The 23,453-nt window shown below is 39.8% G+C and overlaps 1 protein-coding gene and 1 long non-coding RNA gene across 3 annotated transcripts in view; both read left to right on the top strand.

Moving 5' to 3' along the window:
* LOC105873602 (uncharacterized) overlaps positions 1-17,985 on the top strand; it is a 36,315-nt gene extending 18,330 nt beyond the window's left edge. Inside the window, exon 3 of the long non-coding RNA XR_012921381.1 lies at positions 15,287-17,985. This is a non-coding gene — a long non-coding RNA (uncharacterized LOC105873602). The remainder of the gene's footprint in view (positions 1-15,286) is intronic.
* Positions 17,986-18,342: 357 nt separating this feature from the next.
* LOC105873600 (protein HP-20 homolog) lies at positions 18,343-21,233 on the top strand. 2 transcript variants are annotated; one of them, XM_012768673.3, is made up of 3 exons: positions 18,343-18,469; positions 19,366-19,548; positions 20,730-21,233. In XM_012768673.3, the coding sequence occupies exons 1-3, from the start codon at positions 18,463-18,465 to the stop codon at positions 21,149-21,151; spliced, it is 612 nt and encodes a 203-aa protein (XP_012624127.2). In that variant the 5' UTR covers positions 18,343-18,462; the 3' UTR covers positions 21,152-21,233. The 2 variants fall into 2 exon arrangements, with proteins under 2 accessions (XP_012624127.2, XP_012624126.2); XM_012768672.3 differs by lacking the exon at positions 18,343-18,469 and adding an exon at positions 18,631-18,706.
* Positions 21,234-23,453: the final 2,220 nt, after the last annotated feature.

The raw sequence follows: 23,453 nt of genomic DNA on the forward strand, positions 1-23,453 counted from the left end.
GGTCAGTGAGCATTGGCTTCAACTTAAAGTAATCAGTGGTTTAAGCCCCTAACAGAAGAGTCAGCCTGTCCTTTGAAACTTTGTAGCCAGGCATTGACTTTTCCTCTCTAGCTTTGAAAGTCCTGGATGGCATCTTCTTCCAACAGTAGGCTGTTTTGTCTAAATTGAAAATCTGTTGTTTAGAGCAGCCACCTTCATCAATTATCTTAGCTAGATCTGCTGGATAAGTCGCTGCAGCTTCTATATCAGCACTTAACTGCTTCACCCAGCACTTTTATGTTATGAAAACTGCTTCTTTCCTTAAACCTCATGAACCAAACTCTGCTAGCTTTAAACTTTTCTTCTGTAGCTTCCTTACCTCGCTCAGCCTTCACAGAATTGAAGAGCATTAGGGCCCTTCTTTGGATTAGGCTTTAGCTTAAGGGAAAGTTGTGTCTGGTTTTATCTTCTATCCAGACCACTCAAACTGTCTCTGTATCAGCAATAAGGCTGTCTAGCTTTCTTATGATTCGTGTCTACACTGGAGTAGCATTTTTAATTTCCTTTAAGAATCTTTCTTTTGCATTTACAACTTGGCTAACTTTGGCACAGTTTTCAGCGTGTCTCAGCTGTCGACACGCCTTCCTCACTAAGCTTCATCATTTTTAGCTTTTGATTTAAAGTCAGAGATGCTCCTTTCACTTGAACACTTAGAGGCCACTGTAGGGTTATTAATCGGCCTAATTTCAATATTGTTGTGTCTCAGGGAACAGAGAGGCCAGAGGAAAAGGAGAGAGATGGGGAATGCCACTCAGTGGAGCAGTCAGAACACACATTTTTCGATTAAGTTCACTGTCTTGCATGGGCGCAGTTTGTTGTGACCCAAAACAATTACAACAGTAACACTAAGGATCACAGATTGCAGATCCCCATAACAGAATAACAGAAAATTTTGAAATATTTGAGGATTACCAAAATGTGACACAGAGACACCAAGTGAGCCCATGCTGTTGGAAAAATGGCATCAACAGACTTACCTGATGCAGGGTTGCTACAAACCTTCAATTTGTAAAAAAAGCAATATCTGCGAAGCCAATACGGTGAAGCACAATAAAGCCAGGTGTGCCTGTACTGCCTTATGGCAGCCAGAGCATGCGACCACAGTGCTTGCGGGCACCGACTCTGCCACGTGCTGCGGGCGGCACAGGTACCGCAAGGTGAGATGCGGAGGGGCGGGGCCGGCCTGGGCGAGCCAGTGTGCGCGAGCGCCCGGTGCTTCTCAGTGGCGACGGGGCGCAGCGTGCACGGCGTGGGAGGCCAGGCTGCAGGCGACTTGCTGTCAGGCCACGTCTGCAGGTCACAGGAGGGCTGGGAGCAGACACCACAGCGGGTCCCTCTGCAGCGCAGGCTAAACACCACGGGCGCCGCGACCACGCTCAGTGAGGACCGAAACCTCCCTCCGAAGCCTTTAAAAATGCAGTTCGGTCCCACGGTCTTCCTGGAGTGTTGTCAAGATAGGAAACCTGAGCCAATCCAAGGAGACACACAGACCACGTTCCTTTGGTCACTTTCTGTTGCCATTTTTCAGTGAACACGATCTTTAAAAAAAAAAAAAACAACTTCATTTTTTTAACCACTAGATGTCACCCTTGTGCTTCCCTCGTCCGCCTTCACCCGGCTGTGCTCTGCAGGGGCAAAGAGGGCCAGGACAGCAGTCCCAAAGGCCCGGAGGCTGGGAGCACAGCCGTCAGGGTCCTCTGTGTCAAGCACCAAGGCTGAGGAAGAGTTCCCAGGAAAGCGACAGCCCCCTGGATCCGGAGTACACAGCTCTGGACCACTTTCCCCAGTGTTTGTCAGCTTTGGCTGCAGACCAGAAACTTGGGAAAACTTGAAAAAAACCTGATGCCTGGGTCTCACCTTCAAGGACTTTCACGTTGGGTGTGTGGCATGGGCGTTGGGAGTTTTGAAAACTCCCCAGGTGGTTTTAATGTTGAGCCGAGATTAAGATTGAGAACCACTGCTTTAGGCTATCCAGAGATTGTAGGTAAAGCAGATGTTGATCAATTGAATTATAATTGAAAGGTACTCTAGGAGTTTGCTTTTATGAAGCAAAATAGAATGCAGGAAAGCCAGTGGATTTTGGGGAAGAGTTAACTCTACCACATCACATTTTCCTATGTTTGAATTCAGTTTGAAAGGTATCTACTGAGGACCCCTTTCACGTGGCACCCCATGTGAGTCTCATGATATAATATTGCTCTGAAGTGCTCTAGTGATGGGGGCAAATTACCATGTATTCCACCTGCTACCTAGGTAGTTGTCAGTTGGCTCTGAAGGGTTAAGGTGATGGAAAAGAACTTGGAAATGGAAGTAAGCTGGGAAATGGAAGCTGTAAAGAAAAGAGATTATCAGGTACATAGTGGTCTTTTTTGCCATAAATTCTCTTGCTATTATGTTTTAGGATGCTCAGAGTCCCCCAACAGCCATTACACTGGAAAGTTTGGAATGCAATGACTACAATGAACAACAGTGTTTCAGCTTTATGACATTGTTACCGTGTATTTATCCTGTCGGCTATTAAGAAATCCAAGCAGCTTTAATGGCTTGGATTCCTTGAAATCTGAAACACCCACGTAAGGTGAATTGGGCAGACATATCCCCATGTTCCTGGAAGAGACAATAGAGGGAGATATTCTAGCCTATGTTACATGGTCTGTAAAATTTCCATGAATCTCATTTCCTTGGCTTTCCATTGCTAAGATACTCATCCTTATTACCTATTTTTCTAAAGCACCTGCATCTAAACAGGTATAATAGGATGGTGAATGGGCTGGCTGCTGAGACTGGAAGATAATGCCCCAAAATTGAGCACATTGAGCACTGAACATCCTATATTGCAAGGGAAAGCACCGTTTTCCTTTACAGGTGATGATGAGGCCACCAAGTCACATGACTAACATTTATCCATCCTCTTTCCAGTCTATATAAAGAAAAAACTAGAAATATGAAAAATGATTGGCTCAACTGAACAGAACTTGTTAAACTATAGAGTCGTTGCCTTTAGGGAAGAAAAGCTGTATTTTTCCTCTCCCCTCTTCTCTTAATGGTGCCCATTCCCCACCCAACTCAAACCAGGGGGTGCTCTGCAAGGACCACTTGTAAAGACTGTGCATGCCTATGAGATGGGAGCCTGGCATCCCTTCTCCCCTGTTGCATATCTGCTGGAGCAGTGGATTTGCCAGTCCTCCTTCTGTGTCTGTTTGAACAAAGGAAAAGGAAAGAAATAGAGCGATGGCAGGGTAAACAGAGGAGCTGGTCTCGGGCAGCCTGCACTCCGCTCCCCGGTGGGGCAAGCTTCATGGGTTTTCAGTGGCCCAGTGTTGAGCTTGTCTCACCAAGTGTCCTCCCCTCCTGCAAGGAAGCTGGCCAGCAGGGGAGGAGTACCATAGTAATAGGTACTCTGGAGAGTATTATCTGGGGCAGAAAGGAGGGGGAGGTCAAGTCAAAAGGATTCTCCCACATCGGGGAAGTGAGCTGAGGATAGGCCACAGGGACCTCTGGAAGCACTGAAATATGCACCTCATCTGACAGTCCACCATAGCCAGGGAAGAAGCATCAACCATAGCTGCTAAATAAAAATGCCTTTGCCACTTCCTTCTAATCTCCCCTTTTAGAGCCTGATCTTGGAGATGTCTGGAGCATTCAGAGGACGAGGGAAGAGGCATGAAGGGGAGTCAAATGCATCTCCTTCCCAGTGTGCAAGGCAGGTCTGGGCTGGTGGAGAGGGGCAATGCTTTGAATTGGATAGAAGAATGAATTTCAATTTGGAATAACTGGGCTGGTCATTTTAACACCTGTGAGATCCACCCTGCATGCCACAGAGGATCTGGAAAGGAAGAGCCAACAACACTTGTCTGAAGTCTTAGAGGAGTAAATGAGATCATTTCGTCTTGTAGCCCACCAAACAATACATGATTGTTCAATAAACTATGTATGAGAGTTTTGACTAAGCACATAAGCCAACTTTGCACAAAGAGATTTATTATGGGGGAGCAGAGGCCCATTTGACTGTCCCACACTTTCCACAGGTTTCTTTTTGGCCCCAGACATGCTGGCCTATGTATGTGTCCTTGGGTGGCTTGTCATTTGTTTTAGACCTGTAGTATGTGATCTGTCCTATCACAAGGACTTGTGATTGAAAGCTTCAGTCCTAATATAGAAGGCCAAAAATTCTATTGAAAAAATCTGAATCTGCAGGCATTTGAGGAAGAAGGGAAGGAAAAACTTGCATAAGAAAATGGAAGTGAAAAGTCATATAATTTAATCAGATTTGAATGACTGTTTCCTTCTCTCTTGTAGCTAGTACAAAATCTTTTGCTGACTCTCTGCATGTATCATATGCTCAAAGTGAAACTTCTAATGTTTGCTAGTGCACCCTAATTCTAGGGTCAAATGCAGCAGGAATAGGTTTTTTTTTTTTTTTTTTTTTTTTTTTTTTTTTGAGACAGAGTCTCGCTTTGTTGCCCAGGCTAGAGTGAGTGCCATGGCGTCAGCCTAGCTCACAGCAACCTCAATCTCCTGGCTCAAGCAATCCTCCTGCCTCAGCCTCCCAAGTAGCTGGGACTACAGGCATTCGCCACCATGCCCGGCTAATTTTTTGTATATATATATTAGTTGGCCAATTAATTTCTTTCTATTTATAGTAGAGACGGGGTCTCGCTCTTGCTCAGGCTGGTTTCGAACTCCTGACCTCGAGCAATCCGCCCGCCTCGGCCTCCCAGAGAGCTAGGATTACAGGCGTGAGCCACCGCGCCCGGCCAGGAATAGGTTTTGATGAGAACACATTGATCTAACCAGGAACTGAACTGGCCAGCACCTTGATCTGGGACTTCCCAGCCTCCAGAATGGTTAAGAAATAAATTTCTATTGTTAAAGCCACCCAGTCCATGGTATTTTTATAATAGCAGCCTGAACTAAGACAGACATAATAATCAGTTGAATAAATAGAAATAACCATAGAAAATAATAAATACTATTATGCATTTATTATTACTGTTTTTGCCTAATATATACATATACAGCAAATATTTTTTTCCATTTTGTAGCTTGCAGATGTCTTAAAAATGTCTCTTCTTAAATATGTCATTCAAAGGGCAAAGACTTTTAATTTTGATGCAATTCAATAGTATTTTTCTTTTAATGGCTTGTGCTTGTTGTTTTAATGAATTATTTGCCTAACCAAGGTCATAGAGGTTTTATCCTATTTTCCCCACCTCTGGAAATTATATAACTTTGCTTTTACATTTAGGTTTGTAATCCACATCAAACTAATTTTAGTTTGAGCTAAAGTTAAATGTTAATTTTTTATATGGAAAAAAGCCATAGCCTAGAATACCAAAGCAATTTTAAAAACAGTTGTAAAACTTACACTGATATAAAAAATTGACTATAACCCTAGAGTAATCAAGTCAGTACAGAATTGGTGTATAATTAGACATGTGGATCAATGCAATATAATAGAGTCCAGAAATAGACCCACTAAAATGTGATCCAATGATTTTCAACAATGGGCTTTGCAACAAAGAGAGGTTTTCCTAGTTATTATTTTGTAATTTGTGTCTAATTTAATTCTGCTGTTGTCAGATAAATACTTTTGGTAATGTTAGTCCTCTAAATATATTGAGATGTTTTAGTATCCAATACAGCCAATATTGGTAAATATAACATGTGATCCTAAAACCAATATGTATTCTGCTATTGTTGGTCCAGCTTGCTATAGATACCAACTAGGTCAGTGTAGTTGATACCATTGTTCGGGTCCTTTCTCTCTTTACTCTCCTATCAATTTCGGAATGAAAAATGCCCAAATATCTTACTGCAATTATGCAGTTGTCAGTTTATCTCTTTCATTTTTATTAATTTTTACATTATGTCTTTTGAGGCTGTATTATGCATATACCATTTACAAGTTTTATATCTTTCTAATGGATAGACCTTTATCATTGTGAAATGTCTTTCTTTATCTTGAGTAGAATTCTTTGTCTGAAATTATGTTTTATTTGATATCAATATCAACTATAACTTTCTTTTTAGTATCATTTGCATTAGTGTATCTTTTTAAATCCATTGCTCTCAACCTGTGTTTATATATTTAAAGCATTTCACTTGTATATAGTACATATTTAGGTGTTCCTTTTTTGTCCATCCTGATACTGTTTTTAAATTGGAATGTTTAGCCATTACCCTTAATATAATTTTGATGTGACTGTGTGAAGTTCTCCCATTTTATTATTTCCTACTTGTTCCCATCTGCTTTTAATCTTCTGTTCCCCATTCCTGCCTTTTTTTTTTTTTTTTTTGGTTAATTAAATGTTTTCAGTATTTCAAAATCAATTATTTCATTAGCTATCAACTATACCTCTTTGCATTAATGTTTTAGGAGCTGCTCCAGAGGTTACAATATGTATCACAAACTTTTTACAGTCTGCTTAGAGTTCCTTTTGTACCACTTCACCTTAAATATAGGTATCTTTCACATTTAAGTCCAATTATGCTCACCCAAAATCACCACCTATTATGCTATATGTATCAAATATATTTCATCTACATATATTATAGAACTCTATAAACTAAATTATAGGTTTCGATTTAATAGTTAAATGCATTTTAAAGAGGCAATTAAAAGTCTCTATCATTTATCCACCTATTTACCATTTCTAATATTCCTTACATATTTTTAAAAATCTGATTTCTCCTTTTCTGTCATTTCTTTTGAGCATTACTTGTATTTATCTAGCTGTGACAAAGTCTATGTTTTTTGCCTTTATTCTTGAAGGATATTTTTGCTGGATTTAGAAGTTTGGGTTTACTTACTTATTTTTTCTTTTAACAATTGAAGCATGTGCTTCCACTGTAACCCACCATGCATAGTGTTTGATGAAAAGATCGTAGTCATTGAAGTTATTTCTTCCCTGCATTTATTGTGTTGCTTTTTTTTTCTGACTGCTTTGAAGACTCTATTTATGCTTGAGTTTCAACCATTTGAATATGATAGTCTCACATGTGGTTTCCTTTTATTTATCCTATTTTGGACTCATGATATCTTTTGCCAAATTTGAGGAGTATTTTACTATTATTTCTTCAAATACATTTCTGTCCCTTTCTATTTTTTGTATTCTGAGTATCCACGTAGATGTAAGCTAGGCCTTTCTAGCTTGATTACAGGTCCTTGAAGCTCAGTTTATTTTCTTTCAATGATTTTGCTTTCTCTTCCTCTGATTGGATTTATTTTCTACTGATCTATTTTTAAGGTTATTGATTTTTTTATCAAGTTCATCATGCTAATAAACAAGTCCAAAGAAAAATATTGATACTGCAAAATACTAACATTAAAATTTTTTTGGTATTGTTGTTTATCTGATGTGATTTCTTCTTTTATTCATTGCAAGCATACTTTTAAACCTAATTAAACATAGTTATATAGCAGTTTATAAGTCATGGCCTGATAATTGAGTTCTGTTGATTTTCTTTTCTCATGAAAATGAGTTATAGTTTCCTAGCACTTTGTATGTTGAGAAACTGTTGGACATTGTGAATGATATTATATGCCATAGAGATTAAATTTTGTCATGTTCATCTACAGCATGTTTATTTATTTTTTTAGCAGGATTTTAACTTGGTTTGGCTCACTCCAAAGATACTTTCTTGCTCATGATGGGCAGCAACTCAGATCTGAGTTCATAATCCTTTCAGAAAACTCATTAGTACTGGTTCCTTCTTCCAGTAGGACTCTAATTCAAGACTTGCCTACTTTTGTTCACCATCCAGAGCCATCAGTTAGTTGTTCTTATTTGTTTCTTCTAGATACATGGTTATGATATTTAGGGGCATCTGTTTGAAAGAAGGTTATTTTTTATACTAAAAGTGGTCAATTTAAATCTTGATAGAAAGATGACAGTTCTGGTAATTTGATACAGGCACATACTATACCACTTCCTGATAAACACTTTAACAAAGATTTTTAAAAAGAGGGATAGTTGACTAATTTATTCCTTTAACTTGTTATCTCTTTAGCAAGCTCAGAAAACTTGGGCAAGTTGAGGGTGTCAATAGGGGAGTTAAAATACCAGAGCAATAAGTTGTCTAAAGATTTTGGGAACAGGCAGATGATAAAACTCTGGGCTGACAGGAGATCCACTCTTTCTATCAACCTAGATTTAATCTTGACTTGTCTGGCAAAATCATTCCCTCACTCTGGCTCTCCATTTCCCTTTCTGTAAAATTATGCAGTTAAAATATGGAAGCTTATGAGCCTTCTTCCGGCACTGATAATTTCATGTCCCTGACATCCCAAGAGTGTAGTCTGCAGGGTGGGGATTGAGAAGAGGCCAGAGAAGAAGCAACAAGCCACACCTCATCTTCAAAGGCCCAGTTTTAACCCGTAGTCTTAGTACAGGCTGCAAGAAGTGGGTGGACAGGAGTCCCCTAACATCCAATTTTAACTTCTCTTAATACACTATAACCCAGCCATTAGACTGAGAAGAGACCAAGATCCAAATGTTTAATCAATTGCATAAACTCTTCACCTCCAAACCTGGACAATCAAATTGATGGAACAGGAAAATGACAGCTGAAGAAAAACTTAACAAATGACCTTCCATTCTTGAGTCTGGATGTCTGGGGCCCGAGTAAAGAGTTCTCCCCATGCGATTCTCAGGTAAGTTGACACATTAATGCCTATCGTAATGCAATAAAACCTTTATCTTGGTTCAGAGTGCTTTTCAAAGCACTTTCTTCCACAATTTAATTTATGCCCATAAAAACCCCAGGAGATGATTTCATCATAACATTGGACAAAGAAACAGATTTTATTTTAGTTTTGCCAATGGATTTTGAAGCAAAATGAAGTAGGGAGGAAAAGTCAAATTGGGGCCAATACTCATTTAGCTTTTATACAAATAACTCTCCATTATAAAAATTAGTATAGGAATTTTATGACATGAATAAAGCAGATGGTATAAAAAATTCATTATATTTTGCTTTGGAAATACATTAAATTTTACAACTATGATGTCTATATCATAGCAACCAGTTGTGTAATGCATTGCACCACAGACTAATATTTTCTGATTCTCTTTGTGTTTTCTTGTATCTGCTTCTGCTTCTTTCTTTATATCTCTAACCAGATGTGATTTGCTGCGACTTTCCTCCTATTTGATGATTTATTTCTTTGATTCTCTTTACTGTCTCTTTTTTTTTGCTTTCCTTCTATAGTCTTTGAATGGTCTTCTGCCTACTCTCTTCTTAAACTATCTCACTTTTTTACTGATTAAAATATGAAAAAAGCAATAATTTTTATAAAATGTGTTGTACCTAATGATTTAAATTAATATGTTCAGAGATTAACTAAACAGAGAATATACTTTTTCATTCTTTTCTCTATCCACAGTCCTCTCTCTCCCCTTCTACATCTATTCTTCTTATCTCATTGCATTCCACAGAGTACCACACACCACACACACACACACACACACACCATAAATGGAATAAAATTATAAGGGAAAAATAAAAACAAATAAAATAAAAACTAAGACAAATAGGACAATTAAAATGCAATTGCAAAATTTCAATTCATTGGTCAACTGCTCCTGCAAAAAGGCGCCAAGCCCACATGATGGGGAAAGGACAATCTCTTTAATAGACGGTGTTGGAAAAATGGGGTATCCACATTCAGAACAATGTAATTTGATCCTTATCCAACCCCAAATACAAAAATCAACTGACAGTGTATTAAAGCATTGAATGTAAGACTTGAAACTCTAAAACTACTAGACAAAAACATAGGGGAATAACTTCTTGACATTGGTGTGGGCAAAGATTTCTTGGATATGACCCCAAAGGCATAGGCAACAAAAGCAAAAATATACAAATGGGATCCCTTCAAACTGAAAAGCTTATGCATAGGAAAGGAAATAATTAACAAAGTAAAGAGCTTAAGGAATGGGAGAAAATATTTCCTAACTGTATATCTGATGAGAGGTTTTTATCCAAAATATATAAGGAACTCATATAATTCAATAGCAGGAAAACAACCCAATAAAAAATGGGCAAAGGACCTGAATATACATTTCTCATAGGAAGACATACAAATGGCCAGCAGGGTTATGAAAAAATACTCAACATCACTAATCATCAGGGAAATGCACTCAAAACCACAGTGAGATACCACCTCGTGCCTGTTAGGATGGTGATTATCAAAAAGACAAAAGATAACAAATATTGGTGAGGATGTGGAGAAAGGGAATACTTGTACACTTTTAGAATGTAAATTAGTACAGCCATCATGGAAAACTGCATGAAGGTTCCTCAAAAAATTAAAAATAGAACTACCCTATATATGATCCAGTAATAGCACTTCTGGGTACTGAAATCAGTATGTCAAAGAGGTATCTGCACTCCCAGGTAATTGCAGCATTATTCACAATAGCCAAGATATTGAAGCAACTTAAGCGTCCATTGATAATGGATTTTGTTTTAAAAAGTGGCATATATTCACGGTGGCCCTAAAAACGAGGGCAATCCGATCATTTGTGGTGACGTGGATGAAGCTGAAGGACATGGTGCTAAGTGAAATTTGCTCTTGCCATCCTGTTGAGAAGTGTGTCAGTAGCACTGGCCACCCTGGAAGCACCTTGGGATGTGATCTATTAGTGGGGCCTCATCCCAGCAACTGTTCAAATTACAGGGAATTTCGGAAGGAAAGAGGAAACAGTCCTGTGTCACAAAGAAGCTTTCTGGCTGGAGAAATGGCCTTACTGGACTGGTGCTCAGCCGGGAGGATGTGCACTCCAGTGCTACAGCTCTCAGGCAGTGGACATGTGTCTCTCCGATGTGCAAACTCAGTTCTGCTGAGTCCGTTTTTTGCCAAGTCACCAAAAGTGGAAGTGGAAAGGGCCTCCAGAGAATTTGTTCTGTGAAATTTGCATTCAGTCAAAAGGCCACACTCAAGGATCCAGAAGGCCATGTGTGGCCCTGAGGCCACAGGTTCCCCACCCCTGCCTGTAAAATAAACACTTTTCCTTCTCTCCTATTCATTTATTTCCACCAGAATAGACTCATGAGTTTTTTTTTTGAAACAGCTTTACTGTGATATAACTAAAAAATCTTATAATTCACCCACTTGAAAGTGTACAATTCAATCATTTTTAGTATATTCATAGGGTCATGCAAATATCACCACAGTCTAATTTCAGAATATTTTCAACACCTCAAAAAAGACTCCCTACCCATTGGCTGTCACTCCTCATGTCCATTTCCAACCCTAGCCCTCGGGAACCACCAATCTATCGATACCTTTTTGTCTCTGTGGATTTGCCTATGCTGGATATTTAACATGAGTGAAATCATACAATATGCAGCTTTTTAAAAATTTCATGATATTATGGGGGCGTGTGATAGGCTTCTTTCACTTAGAACAGTGTTTTTGAGAGGCACCCATGTTGTAACACGTATACATATTACATCCATTCATTTTGCCAAATAGCATTCCATTGTAAGGATTTCTCACTTTTTATTTATTCATTCATCAGTAATTCAGGTTGTTTCCACTTTTGGCTATTATGAATAAGGCTGCTATGCATAGTTGTTTTATGTGTGGATATCCGAGGTATGTCTGAAAAGGATGCAGCCATTGCTAGTATAACAAGAACGGTTTGTGTGACATCGATGGAACCTGGCAGCCAAGGAGGGTGGACTGGGATGCACATGCGTGAACAATGCCCCCTTCTCTGTACTAGACAGTGGGGTACTAGGTGTCATTGAGTGAGCAGGTATACTGTGTGGCTGTCACATTCAAAATGAATGAGCAAGTAGAGCAATGCATCTGCATTAAATTTTGCATTAAGCTTGAACATTCCTCTGCAGAAACTATTCAGATGATTCAGAAGACTTTTGGGGAGGATGCAATGAGTGCAGCGCAAATAAAAGTGTGGCACAAAAGCTTCAAAGAACTTAGAGACATCCTTCCTGTCTAACAGACTGGGCTCCCTGCTTTCCCACTACTTCCTCTACACAGACCACTTGGGCATTTGCCCGTTTTCTTGCAAATGTAAAGTGACCCACACCCTGTTCCTTGTAGCTGCTGCTATTTCTCTTTTAACACATGGATGTGATTGTGTAAACACCCATGTCCAGCTCCCCTTCATTCCCTGTTACCAGCAGCTCTGGTACTGGCATTGCAATTTAGCTGGGGGCTCTCAAAATGGGAGCATATGTGTTGGATTGTGTTACTGTGAGAGAAAGAACTTCCTTCTTCTTACCAAGAGGAGTCGCTGAAGGTGAGAGGTATAGCATTGGATACATGAAGCCTTGCTTCAGCCTGTAAGCACTATCTGGACATCACACAGCTAGACAATGGGGGAGGTCCACTCTTTATGGAGGGAGTTCTGATCTTAAACATTCCTGCCTCAGGGAGGACGTAAGTATCATTATGTTTGACTTGATGGCACCAGAGCTCCTGAGTCTCTAGTACTTAAAACAGAAGTTAGCCCATGCTATGGTTTGCACGTGTCCCCCAAAGTTCATGTGCTGGAAACTTAGTCCTCAATGCAACTGTGTTGAGAGGTGGGACCTTTAAGAGGTGATTAGGTCATGAAGGCTCTGCCCTCATGAATGGATTAAAGCTGTGATCTTAGGAGTGGGTCGGTTATTGTTGGCATGAGTTCCTGGTAGGAGTGAGTTCAGCCCCCTCTTGTCCACTCGTGCATGCTCTCCTGTCCTCCTGCCTTCCGCCATGGGAATATGAAACAAGAAGGCCCCCACTCATGCTGAGCAGATGCTGTCACCATGCCTTCAGACTTCTCAGCCTCCAGATCTACAAGCCAAATAACTTTCTCTTCTTTACAAGTTACTCAGTGTGTGGCATTCTGTTGTAGCAACATAAAACAGACAAATACAGCTCCCATGGGTATAGAAAGAAAAGATTTCCTTGGGAAACGAGACCCAACAATTTGAATATTAAGTTCAACATTGTCTTAGTTGTAGTGGCAGGCTATCAAAGCCTGGGGACATGCAGTTCACACAAGTAAGTAACTGCTTCCTGCAATAGATTAATTGATGGTCACAATTCTTCCCCCTATTGGTATTATATCTCTGCACCTTTTCCATGCTCTTATGTTGGGCAGTGTACAAACCTTACAATTTATTATGTTCCCCTAAGAGCCTGATGCCATCAAAGTACTCAAAATTAAATTTAAAGAGAGATAATTGTGGGTGGGACTTTTAACACATGGATTTGACTGTGCTCACGTGTAGAAAACCCACCATGCTTACAAGAGTAGAATCAGCAACATCACTACCAACCTGGACTAAAAGATTCCAAGACTATGAGATGAAGAACTCCTCAGATCTTTCCATTACTAGCAACCAGATGAGAAACCTGCTCAGCTGCCAGGAAGAGTATATTTCACAAATTCCAAGGACAAAAAGGAAAAAAAATATTATCTCCCAGAAAGAGAACTGAGAGACAGGGGAGCAACAGACTGGGGAGCTATCTCAGGTGATTGGATCAAAACTTACTCAGTTAAGGATCCTCAGAGTAGCAGGACATGCCAACACTTGTCCAGAGGCTTTGCTTTGGACCAGTCATTTGATATGCACTTCACATCCTTTCTATTTTTCAATGAGAGTTCGTTGTTGTTATCCCATCACTGTTTTGCTATTACATATAGGGCATGACTAATGATAATTTATCTTTAATTCTTAAGTCTCTGTATGAAAATGATCAGCAAAAAGACTTGATGTAAAACCAAAAGATCCCGAACCTTCAGCCTGATGCTGGGATTGAATGAAGATTTTGGGGCATTTGGTGTAAGGATGGAAGGGACTGGAATAATTCTAAGATGGTAAACTGGGGATGGATTTGGTTATCGGCTCCATTTCTCCACACTACTCTATCGGTGTTACACATCCACACCGTCGCCGTGGTCTCATGGTGAGCAGAGCTGCTTCCATACCCATGCACTTTGGGCTTGGCTATAGACTCGTTTCGTCCAATAAGATGTTAGGAGACATACACAAGCAGAGGCTTGAAATACGTTCACATTGTTGGGCTTGCTTTCTTATGCTCCAGTGGTCTTTTGAAAGTTACTGTCTCTAGGTTGCTGCTTCCTCTCAACGTGCATCCCGGATGGAGACCCATGGGCCATAACCGCTCCATCCCCACACGCTGGAGGCAGGCCAACCAAAGGGTAGCCACGCTCAGCCTCAACCAATAAAGCTACTGTTAACCTGGAAACCAATGAACATGGGTCAAATGCTTGTTCTTTAGGCAACTAAGTTTTGGGGTGGCTGTTTTCAAAGTATTTTTGTATCAATAGCTGAGTAATGCTTCTCTCTTTTTGCTTTGGCCACGAGGAACTTTAGATCCAAATATTTGGCTCAATTTCTTTGCTATTCTGAATAGTGCTTCAATAAATGTATGAGTGAGGGATATTTTTGATTTAATTATTTCTTTTGCTTTGGGTAGAGCTCAGTACAGGAATTGCCAGATGGAACGGTAGTGCTATTTTTAGTTCTTTGAGAAATCTCCATACTGTTTTCCATAGAGATTGTGCTAATTTACATTCCCACAAACAGTGCATAGCCATTGCCTTTTCTCTGCATCCTCACTAACATGTTACTTTTCGAATTTTTAATAGTATATATACATGATGGAATACTATTCAGCCATAAAAAAGAATGAAATCCTGTCTTTTGCAGCAACATAGAGGGAACTAGAGGCTGTTACTTAAGAGAAACAATTCAGAAACAGAAAGTCAAATGCCACATGTTCTTACTTATAAGCGGGAGCTAGATAATGTGTACACATGAACATAGGGTGTGAATGGTAGACAGTGAAGACTCAGGAAGATGGAAGATAAGAAATGACTTAATGGGCCCAATTTACATCATTTGGGTGATGGATACACTAAAAGCCCAGACTTCATAATATATTCATGTAACAAAATTGCCCTTGTATCCCTTAAAATTTATATAAATAACCCCACCAAATGCCAAATATTTGGCTGAAATTTAAAGCTATACAAATGCCTTCAGTTAAAACTTTGATTTTTAAACCTTTTCCTTTGTCTTAATTTTTCAAATATATCTGCATTTTCTCTGTCACAGGTCTTCATGTGCTTGTGCTTTCCCACTTCATGTTATATGTCCTAAATGTTACAGGAATGGGATAATAAAGAGTATATTAAGAACGTAGAAAAGAATCAGGCTGCAAAACAATAAGGTTTTAATATTGTTGTCCTTATTACAGGGGACCCTTACCTGTCATTCCCACGAAGAAGGCTCTTCCTCCTTGTCCAAGCATCCTGACTTCCGGAAACGAACTTGTACAGCTATGAATCTTCTTAGTGTCCTTGTTTCCATTGCATAAGCTTCATTGTGAAAGGTTGAGGTAGGCTGATTTGATTAATCGATTTCAATAAATGTTTGGCTTTTTTCATCTCTCCTCAAGTTAATGGCCTGGTTAACTTTTAACCAGAGAAGATTTAGGACAATTGATATTCAAGCTGGGACACTTCTTTCCACACATGTCTGGTGGTGAGTCCTGGCTGGAGACCAGGGTCTGGACTATTGAAGCAGGTAGCTTTACCTGGAATCAATTCCTCTTTTAGCCCCATCCCGGCCCTAGATCCTTGTATTCCACCTCTACCTGTAGCATAGGACCACAGGTTGGGTATATGAGCTTGGGTTTTTGTCTTGGCATGCACAAACACAGAGGCTAAGGACTTACAGAAGTCCCCCTTTATCCACAGGGGATACATTCCAATACCCTCAGTGGATAACTGAAACTGCAGATAGTACTGAATCCTATACATACCATGCTTTTTCCTATACACACATAGCTATGATAGACTTTATAAATGAGGCACAGTAAAAGATTAGCCACAATAACTAATAATAAAATAGAACAATTATAAAAATATGCCAGCATCACTACTCTTGTGCTTTGGGGCCATTATGGAGTAAAACAAGGGTGACATGAACACAAGCGCTGTGATAATGCCAGAGGGGATCTGATACCAGAGACAGCTACTAAGTGACTCCATGGCAGGCAGTGTATACATACAGGGTGGGTAGGCTGGACAAAGGGATAATTCATGTCCTGGGTGAGAGGGAGCAGGACAGTAGGAGATTTCATCACACTACTCAGAATGGCATGTAACTTAAAACTTATGAATTGCTTACTTCTGGAATTTTCCATTTAATAGTTTCAGACTGTGGTTGACTACTGGTAACAGAAACGATGGAAAGTGAACCTGCAGATAAGGTAGGCTACTGTAAAGGATGCCAGTGGGAAAGTATTGAAAGTTATTAATGAATGTGTTGTGTTGTTCTTGCTTATTGCCATAGAAATTTTCCAAAAATTCTGCAGCTAAAATAACATTTATTTATTATCACATAGTTTCCATAAGTCAGAAGCCTGGATATAGCTTGGTTTAGCTGAGTCCTCTGCTGACAGAGGGGAAGTCCAAGATCAAGACACCAACAGATTCAGTGGCTGGTGAGGGCCATTTCCTGGTTCATCGATGGCGGCTTCTCACTGGGGTCTCACCTGGTAGCTCTGTGGGGTCTCTTGTATAAGGGCGCTAATCCCATTCATAAGGGCTCTGCTCTCATGATCTAATCACTTCCCAAAGGTCCCACCTCCAAATACCTTCACACTGGGGGTTAGGTTTCAACATATGAATTTTAGGGGGACATAAATATCTAGACCACAGCAGATTCCTTAGCAGTAATTTAAATAGTTACATGTGTAAAGGTCAGAAGGCTCTGCCAGTGTCTTGATGCTATGAAAAAAACTCAGGGCATTTTTATAACTCTTAGTTATGTATTACTGAGGTTCAATGAGTCACTTTTATTCATTAAGTTTTTTTAAATTACTTAAATATTCTTCTTTCAACCCCTTGACTAATTTGCATATTCATTAAGTTTGGAGGCTTAGAGGTAAAATTTAGTTGGCCAAAATAAAATAAGGAAATGTAGCATTTATTTGCCTGAAAATTATGTCTGGTATAGATCACTTCTCTACAGATTTGGCTCTAGTTGTAACCCACATCAAAACTCAAATTCTTAGGAAGACCTTTTCCCTACCAAGAAGCACTCTCTCCAAATAGAATTTTAGGGCCCACATGGGAAGATGATGAAATGTTTCAACTCTTCATTATATATAGGGCTTAAAGCCTTATTTGATCAAGGAAATCTCTATTATCAAGTACATATGACTTTGTTACAGGATATATATATATTTTCTTATCTCAATGGTACCTTCTTATACAAACACAAAGTGATAATAATAAGTTTGACATCCTGCCTACAAGAGTATTTTGGAAGTGCAGTCACTGGACTCATTCACCTACATGTTCTGGGCAGCTTTCTAGGTATTTACAGTGCAGTGGCAGATCAGGCAATTTTATTCTTTTCTTTGACAGCCATCATTGTGCTATTGGCCTTACACTCTAGTTAAGTGGTGGTTTATAGGAAAAGATCCAGTGATTATTCACTTTTGAATTATAGTTCAACTGCTTTACTGTGTTCAATGCCGAGTCCTCCACTATCCCAATTCAGAATTAACTTCTAACATCTTTTCCTTGTAAAAATGTCTTCTTCCTGTACATTTGTGTATTTGATGTAGATGGTAAAGGAGACATTTGACCCAGGCCTTATGAAAAGAATAAATTCATCAAAGATCAAGGACGTAAGACTTCCAGGCAAAAAGAACAAAATAAGGGTGACAGAAAAGAGCACAGAGTGTTGTGTAAATAGTTTGTTTTGTATGAAATATAATATGTATTGCAGATATTTTCCTTATGCAATTATAGGGATTAAAAGAATTGGCATGCATGCTAAAATAATACGTAATATTAATTAGCAATGAATGCTTTATGTTAATTAGCCCATTTAAATAGGTAGCACTTAATGTTGGTTTCCCTTTGCATATTTTTCCCATTGGAAACAGCCCTCAACCCTAGGCTTTTTGTTTTGCACCTGACTTCATGTCCAGAAAAATGGTTTGTGACAACTCCTAACCTGTGGTTCAACATAAGGAGTAAGTCTTCGGAAAGAAGCCAGAGCAGGAGGTAAGGTGGCCTCTTTACTTTGTCCTTACATGTGTTGACAGCTGCTCCCATAATACACTGGCTGGAAGGGAAATATGCAGATGACCTAGAACTTATAGTCTACAGGCCTACCCACCCTGAAAGCCAGAGCCAGCAAGAGTGGGTGTGTTGGATCTACCTGTGGTTAACTGTTAATCTTGTTGTTGTCAGCAGGTAAATATTTGAAAAGGCAATTTTGTCCTATTTATTTAAGGCCTTGATAGGGTAAATAGTGACAGAGGTCTAAGCCTCAGACTCTGCAGAGAGGCATTTCAGAGAGGAATCTGGGAGAAGCTCACTCACAAAAAGGAGAAAGACTTTCATCTTGAGAATGGCTGGTAGGAGGTTGACCCGGGTTGTGGGAGGGGTGGTTTCCTGGTTCAAATATTTGCAAGAAGGTGAGTGGTTTGTTAATTTGGGATGTGCAGATCCTGGTGACAAAAATGTTTTTTTCTGACATGATCTCCTGAGGCTACTGCCCTGCGGGAGAGAATGAACAGAGTGAGTAAATGGCATGCTGGTCAAGGCTGCTGCTTGTGGGTTGCTGTGCTACAAGGCTTGGCCCCAACAGAAAGGCAAAAGCCAAGGGCGGAGAGTTTGGGGATATGGGTGGGCAGGGACACTGGATAACAATCAATTAACGAATTAGTAACACTTAAGATTGAGAACTCCGATTCCTAGCTTGGGAAACCTGGGGTTAGAATCCTCTCTCAGGCTCCAGCAAGTGATCTGGCTGGGAATAAGTAGGATGGCCTTCTTGAATCTCAAATTACTACTCTGTAGAATGGAATAGGAACCTTACCTTGCACGGGTATAAGGAGTATTTAATAAGATGGTGTTTCTCGCACAATATTTTTTGCATAATAAGCACTCAATAAGGCCTTAATAAGAATGAATCATTAAGTAATTCAAGAAATATTATCGAGTACGTATATTGGTACAAAGATGAATGAAAATGAAGGCTGACAGTCCGGGTTGCAGTAATACCTTTAATTGAATAATTATTGCTGTTTAATAAGTGATAGTACAAGGGAGTTAACCAACTGCTACCTGAAGTTCAGATAGTTTAACTTGCTCAATTTGCGAGTAAGGATGAGGCTCATATTTCAGCTCTTGTGTCTAATTCTAGAGCCTGTACCTTTCCTACACCATGCTACAATTGTACCTATCCAGTTTTCATGTAAAAACAAAAGGAAGCAGAAAAAAAAAACCTCCTCCTTGTTTCCTTAATCAGGTGTCTGGTTATTGGTCAACATCCTTCTAATGGGCATTACTGTCCTTGAGAAAGGAGTATGCGCTGAACTTCAAAGACCCCGTGGACCTCCTGGATCCCGAGGACCTCCCGGACCCCCAGGACCTCAAGGGCTTCCTGGTTTTCCAGGGCTTGCTGGTTTTCCAGGGCTTCCTGGTCCTCCTGGTGAGAAATGTATTTCTTCTGCCTCATGTTTTCCCCTCTCTTTCGGTATTTTTAGTAGCCATTAATTCCTATGGGCTCAGCAGCAGGAGGCATTAAGGATGGCAAGAATCTGGGGAAAATCATCAGCTGTAGGATTGGGTCCCAAGGCAGGGTGACTGGCAGTCCAAATCATTACAGAGGTTAAGGGAGACTTCGCCAGTTTTAGTACTAGGGGACTGTGATTCATACGTGTAAGTCATGGTGGGAGCAAGTGATCATCTGAATCAGTATCACAAATCTAGGCTGACTGTCCGGTAAACAGCAAGAAAAGTGAGTGGGATTAAAAGTTTAGTACCAATCAATGGACTGGATTTTGTGTACTATCTGAAGAACTGCATTTTTCTGGGAAGTTAGGGCCCAACCCAAGTTATTATGAAAAAGATAACAGCCAATGAGCACCTCAGTGTGCCATCAAGATTCTTCCTAGATCCTGTCTTAGTCGGACCAACAGGAGATTGGACCAAGTATGCACTCAGGAAAGCTCACAATTCTATGTAGTCTCTCGTGGGGCCATTATCATTGGCCAATACCCATGAGAGTTAGATACAGCAATCCAAAGGATTTCTGGCCCCAAGAATTAGACTTCCAGGCCATTTTATTTATCATTCTCAGTAAGACTCTCCTTAATGAGAATTAGTCTTGTCTAACTCCAGGTGAAAGACTATAGAAGCTCAGTATCATTGACATAGTGTTAGGAAATCATGTTGTTCTGCCTTGACTGTTACACTTCCCCCAATGATCCCAGGAAGTAGAGTCTTATCAAAAAGATGGAGGCCAAATGAATTAATAATAGCTAGCCTATGTTAAACTTTAATGTTCAATAGGCACTGCTAACTACTTTCAATGAATTATCTCATTATGACATCATGATAATCATATATGAAGTAACTAACTTTATCCCCCGTTTTAAAATGAGGAAATCCAGCCCTAGAAAGGTTAATTGACTTTAGCAAGATCACATAGCTGGTCAATTTTGGAAATGTGGCTTCTAACCATTCAAATCATTCACCGAATATCAATCTCTTCACCACGATGTCATAACAAAAAAGTGGGCAATTTCATAGATCAACGAAGGTATCCCCTTCTTACTGGCTGCTATAATCTTCTTAGTGGTGCTTCTCCACTTTTTCAATGGCTTCCAGGTGCACCAGGAAGTCCAGGAGAAATTATACAATGTCCGTGCAACAGACAGTCAGCCTTCACTGTGAAGCTCAGTGGCAAGCTTCCTTCACCTGCTAAGCCTGTCACCTTCACGGAGGTGCTGTACAATGCCCAGAACGACCTGAAGGAAGATACCGGGGTGTTCACCTGCAGGGTACCAGGAATTTACCATTTTCACATTGACGTAGAGCTTCAACACTGCAAGATGACAATTTGGCTGATGAAGAACCAAACCCCAGTCTTAGAAAAGCGTCAGTTGTCCACGAAGGAGTACAGAAATCTCTCTGGCACTTTGACCCTGCCGCTGAACGCAGGTGAGAAGGTATGGCTAGAAGCAGAAGTGGAAACCGAGGAGCCTAGCCAAGCCAGAACCACAATCTATTTCTCAGGTTTCCTGGCTTAGTGTTGGTCTGCATGGAAGAAAGATAAGCCCCTTATGATCCTGCTGCCTAGAACAAACACACAAATAAATATTATGCACCGTATCTTGGCTTCACGGGCTTTGCTTTTTCCATGGCATTGTGGCATTTTAGAATTTTGGTAAATAGATTCTAAATTTATAGGCAGGAACAGGTAGATTTGGTCACAGTGGAATTGGGCCTTAGAATTCGAGTTAAGAAACCTAGAAATTATTTCAGTTAAACAAGAAACTGAATTCTGCAAACAACCAAGGAGCTTGGATGAGGACTCTGTGCTCCAGATGACAGCCACAGCCCTGCCAATACCCCAGTTGCAGCCCAGTGAGGCCCTCATTAGAAGACACAGCCACGCAGTGCTAAGACCTCTGACTCACAGAAACCATGAGATAATGAACACATGTAGTTTTAAGCTGTTAAGTTTGTAGTGATTTTCAATGCAGCAATACAAAACTTATACAATATTTTATACAAATTATATAAGAGAATGCATAAAGGTGACATTGAATAGAAAAAAGGAGTCTAGATATTGAAGACCTGGGAGAAACACATTACAGGCAGAAGAAAAAGAGCAAAGGCCCTAAGGGAGAAAATGTTTGGTGCATTTGTATAACCAAACTAACACAGAGTTGACAGAGCACAGAGGGTGAGCGAGGTAGCAGCAGACAGTCATTGGAGAGGCAGGCACAGACTGACCATGCAGCAGGTGTTGCCATGTTTTTTTGAGATTTTGGTGGTTTTGCCTTCATGTTCACCCATTCTGTGGGAAGACCAATGCCCTCCTAAGATTTCTGCAGATTTCTTGAGGCTAACAGTCATAGAGACAATTCTGATTCTGATTTTCTGTGTCCTATATCCCCTCTGTTTCATGTCTATTTTTTTGTTTGTTTGTTTTTCTTCTCTTTGGTGTAGACTATGGCATAAACTTCAGGCCTTTCTTCTTTGATTTTTCTCCAAACAGTCAACTAAGTTATTTATAGGTAGTGGACTTTACAGAAGATATTAGGAGATGCAAGAGTTTTACATCACAATTGTGCAAACAAGTGCAGTGGAATTAAATCTTAGCTTTCCATATTCTTCAAAGTTTTGCTGTATTTACTGCCCTTTCTCTTCCTCTGGAGTTCTGCACTGCTCTATTTCCCTTACTTTTTGACGTGGATACCCACTTACTTTTTGGTTGGGAGCCTATATTTTCACATCTAAGGACTTACTGAAATAATCTATTGTACTTAGACATTAATTAGAAGAGAGTCCAAGATTAATTCTTAAAAAGAGTATTTATGCATGAGTGTTAGATAACATTGCATGTATATCTTAGGGTTATCTGTCTGTGTGTGGTTATTTTATCAATATGGTTCTGTGATATTAAAATCTAGAACTATAAATAGCTCCATAAACAGCTAGTATGGCTAATTGTACTATAATAAATAACTACAAATGACATGAAAGTAGGTGTGAGGAAGTTGAGGGTATCAGACTAAACATGTGGAAAAGCAGGACTTGGGATTGTGATGAGGGATGAATCTTCCTGATTTTGGCAGCTTGGTTCACAGGCAGTACTTCCACATGGAACAAAGAGGCTGGAGGCAGTAGCTCCAGGGAACAGTGAGGCAAACTTAGCTGCCTACACTGCTAAAATCATGCACGACCGTATTTCCTCTGAGATAACTAACATGTACATTTTTTATTGGATCAAAAGTAAACTTTTAGCAGAGATGAGTGGCCTGGCCAACATTACTATACTCTAGAAGCACACTGATGTTTGAACAAAAGATCATTCATTCTGCAATGGAGCTATGATGCTTCTGTCTTTTTCTTTCTTTTGCTCCTGCTATTGTTACTAAGTGGAAATTAATAGTAGAGATATGTTTCTTTTCCATGAATAGAAAATGTTATTACTATCCTCACCTCTTGACCACACACATACTCTCTCTCTCTCTCTCTCTCTCTCTCTTAGAAGCCAAAAGTAGCAACAGTCAGTTTTTTGTTTTATCTAATGTCTTTTCACCCCTATAGTGATAAAAATGTCTTCTAAATATGGTTGAAAAAGTGAGTGGGGAAAAATACACACAAAGGATTTTGGAAGGTATAACGTGCCATGCTGGTGTTCTTTACCATTCACAGAGATTTTCATAATCAGAAACACCTAAAATTTCTGAGAAAAGAAAATATATTCTTTTCCATTTTCCTTAACATCTTTCAAAAATGACTCAAAAATATTGAGCAAACATTGCATCTCTCTCCAAATATTTCTGGATGTTAAATAGTACCAAGTAAATTGAGACAAAG

The sequence above is a fragment of the Microcebus murinus genome, chromosome 10, assembly GCF_040939455.1.
Source record: "Microcebus murinus isolate Inina chromosome 10, M.murinus_Inina_mat1.0, whole genome shotgun sequence".
Taxonomy (NCBI): domain Eukaryota; kingdom Metazoa; phylum Chordata; class Mammalia; order Primates; family Cheirogaleidae; genus Microcebus; species Microcebus murinus.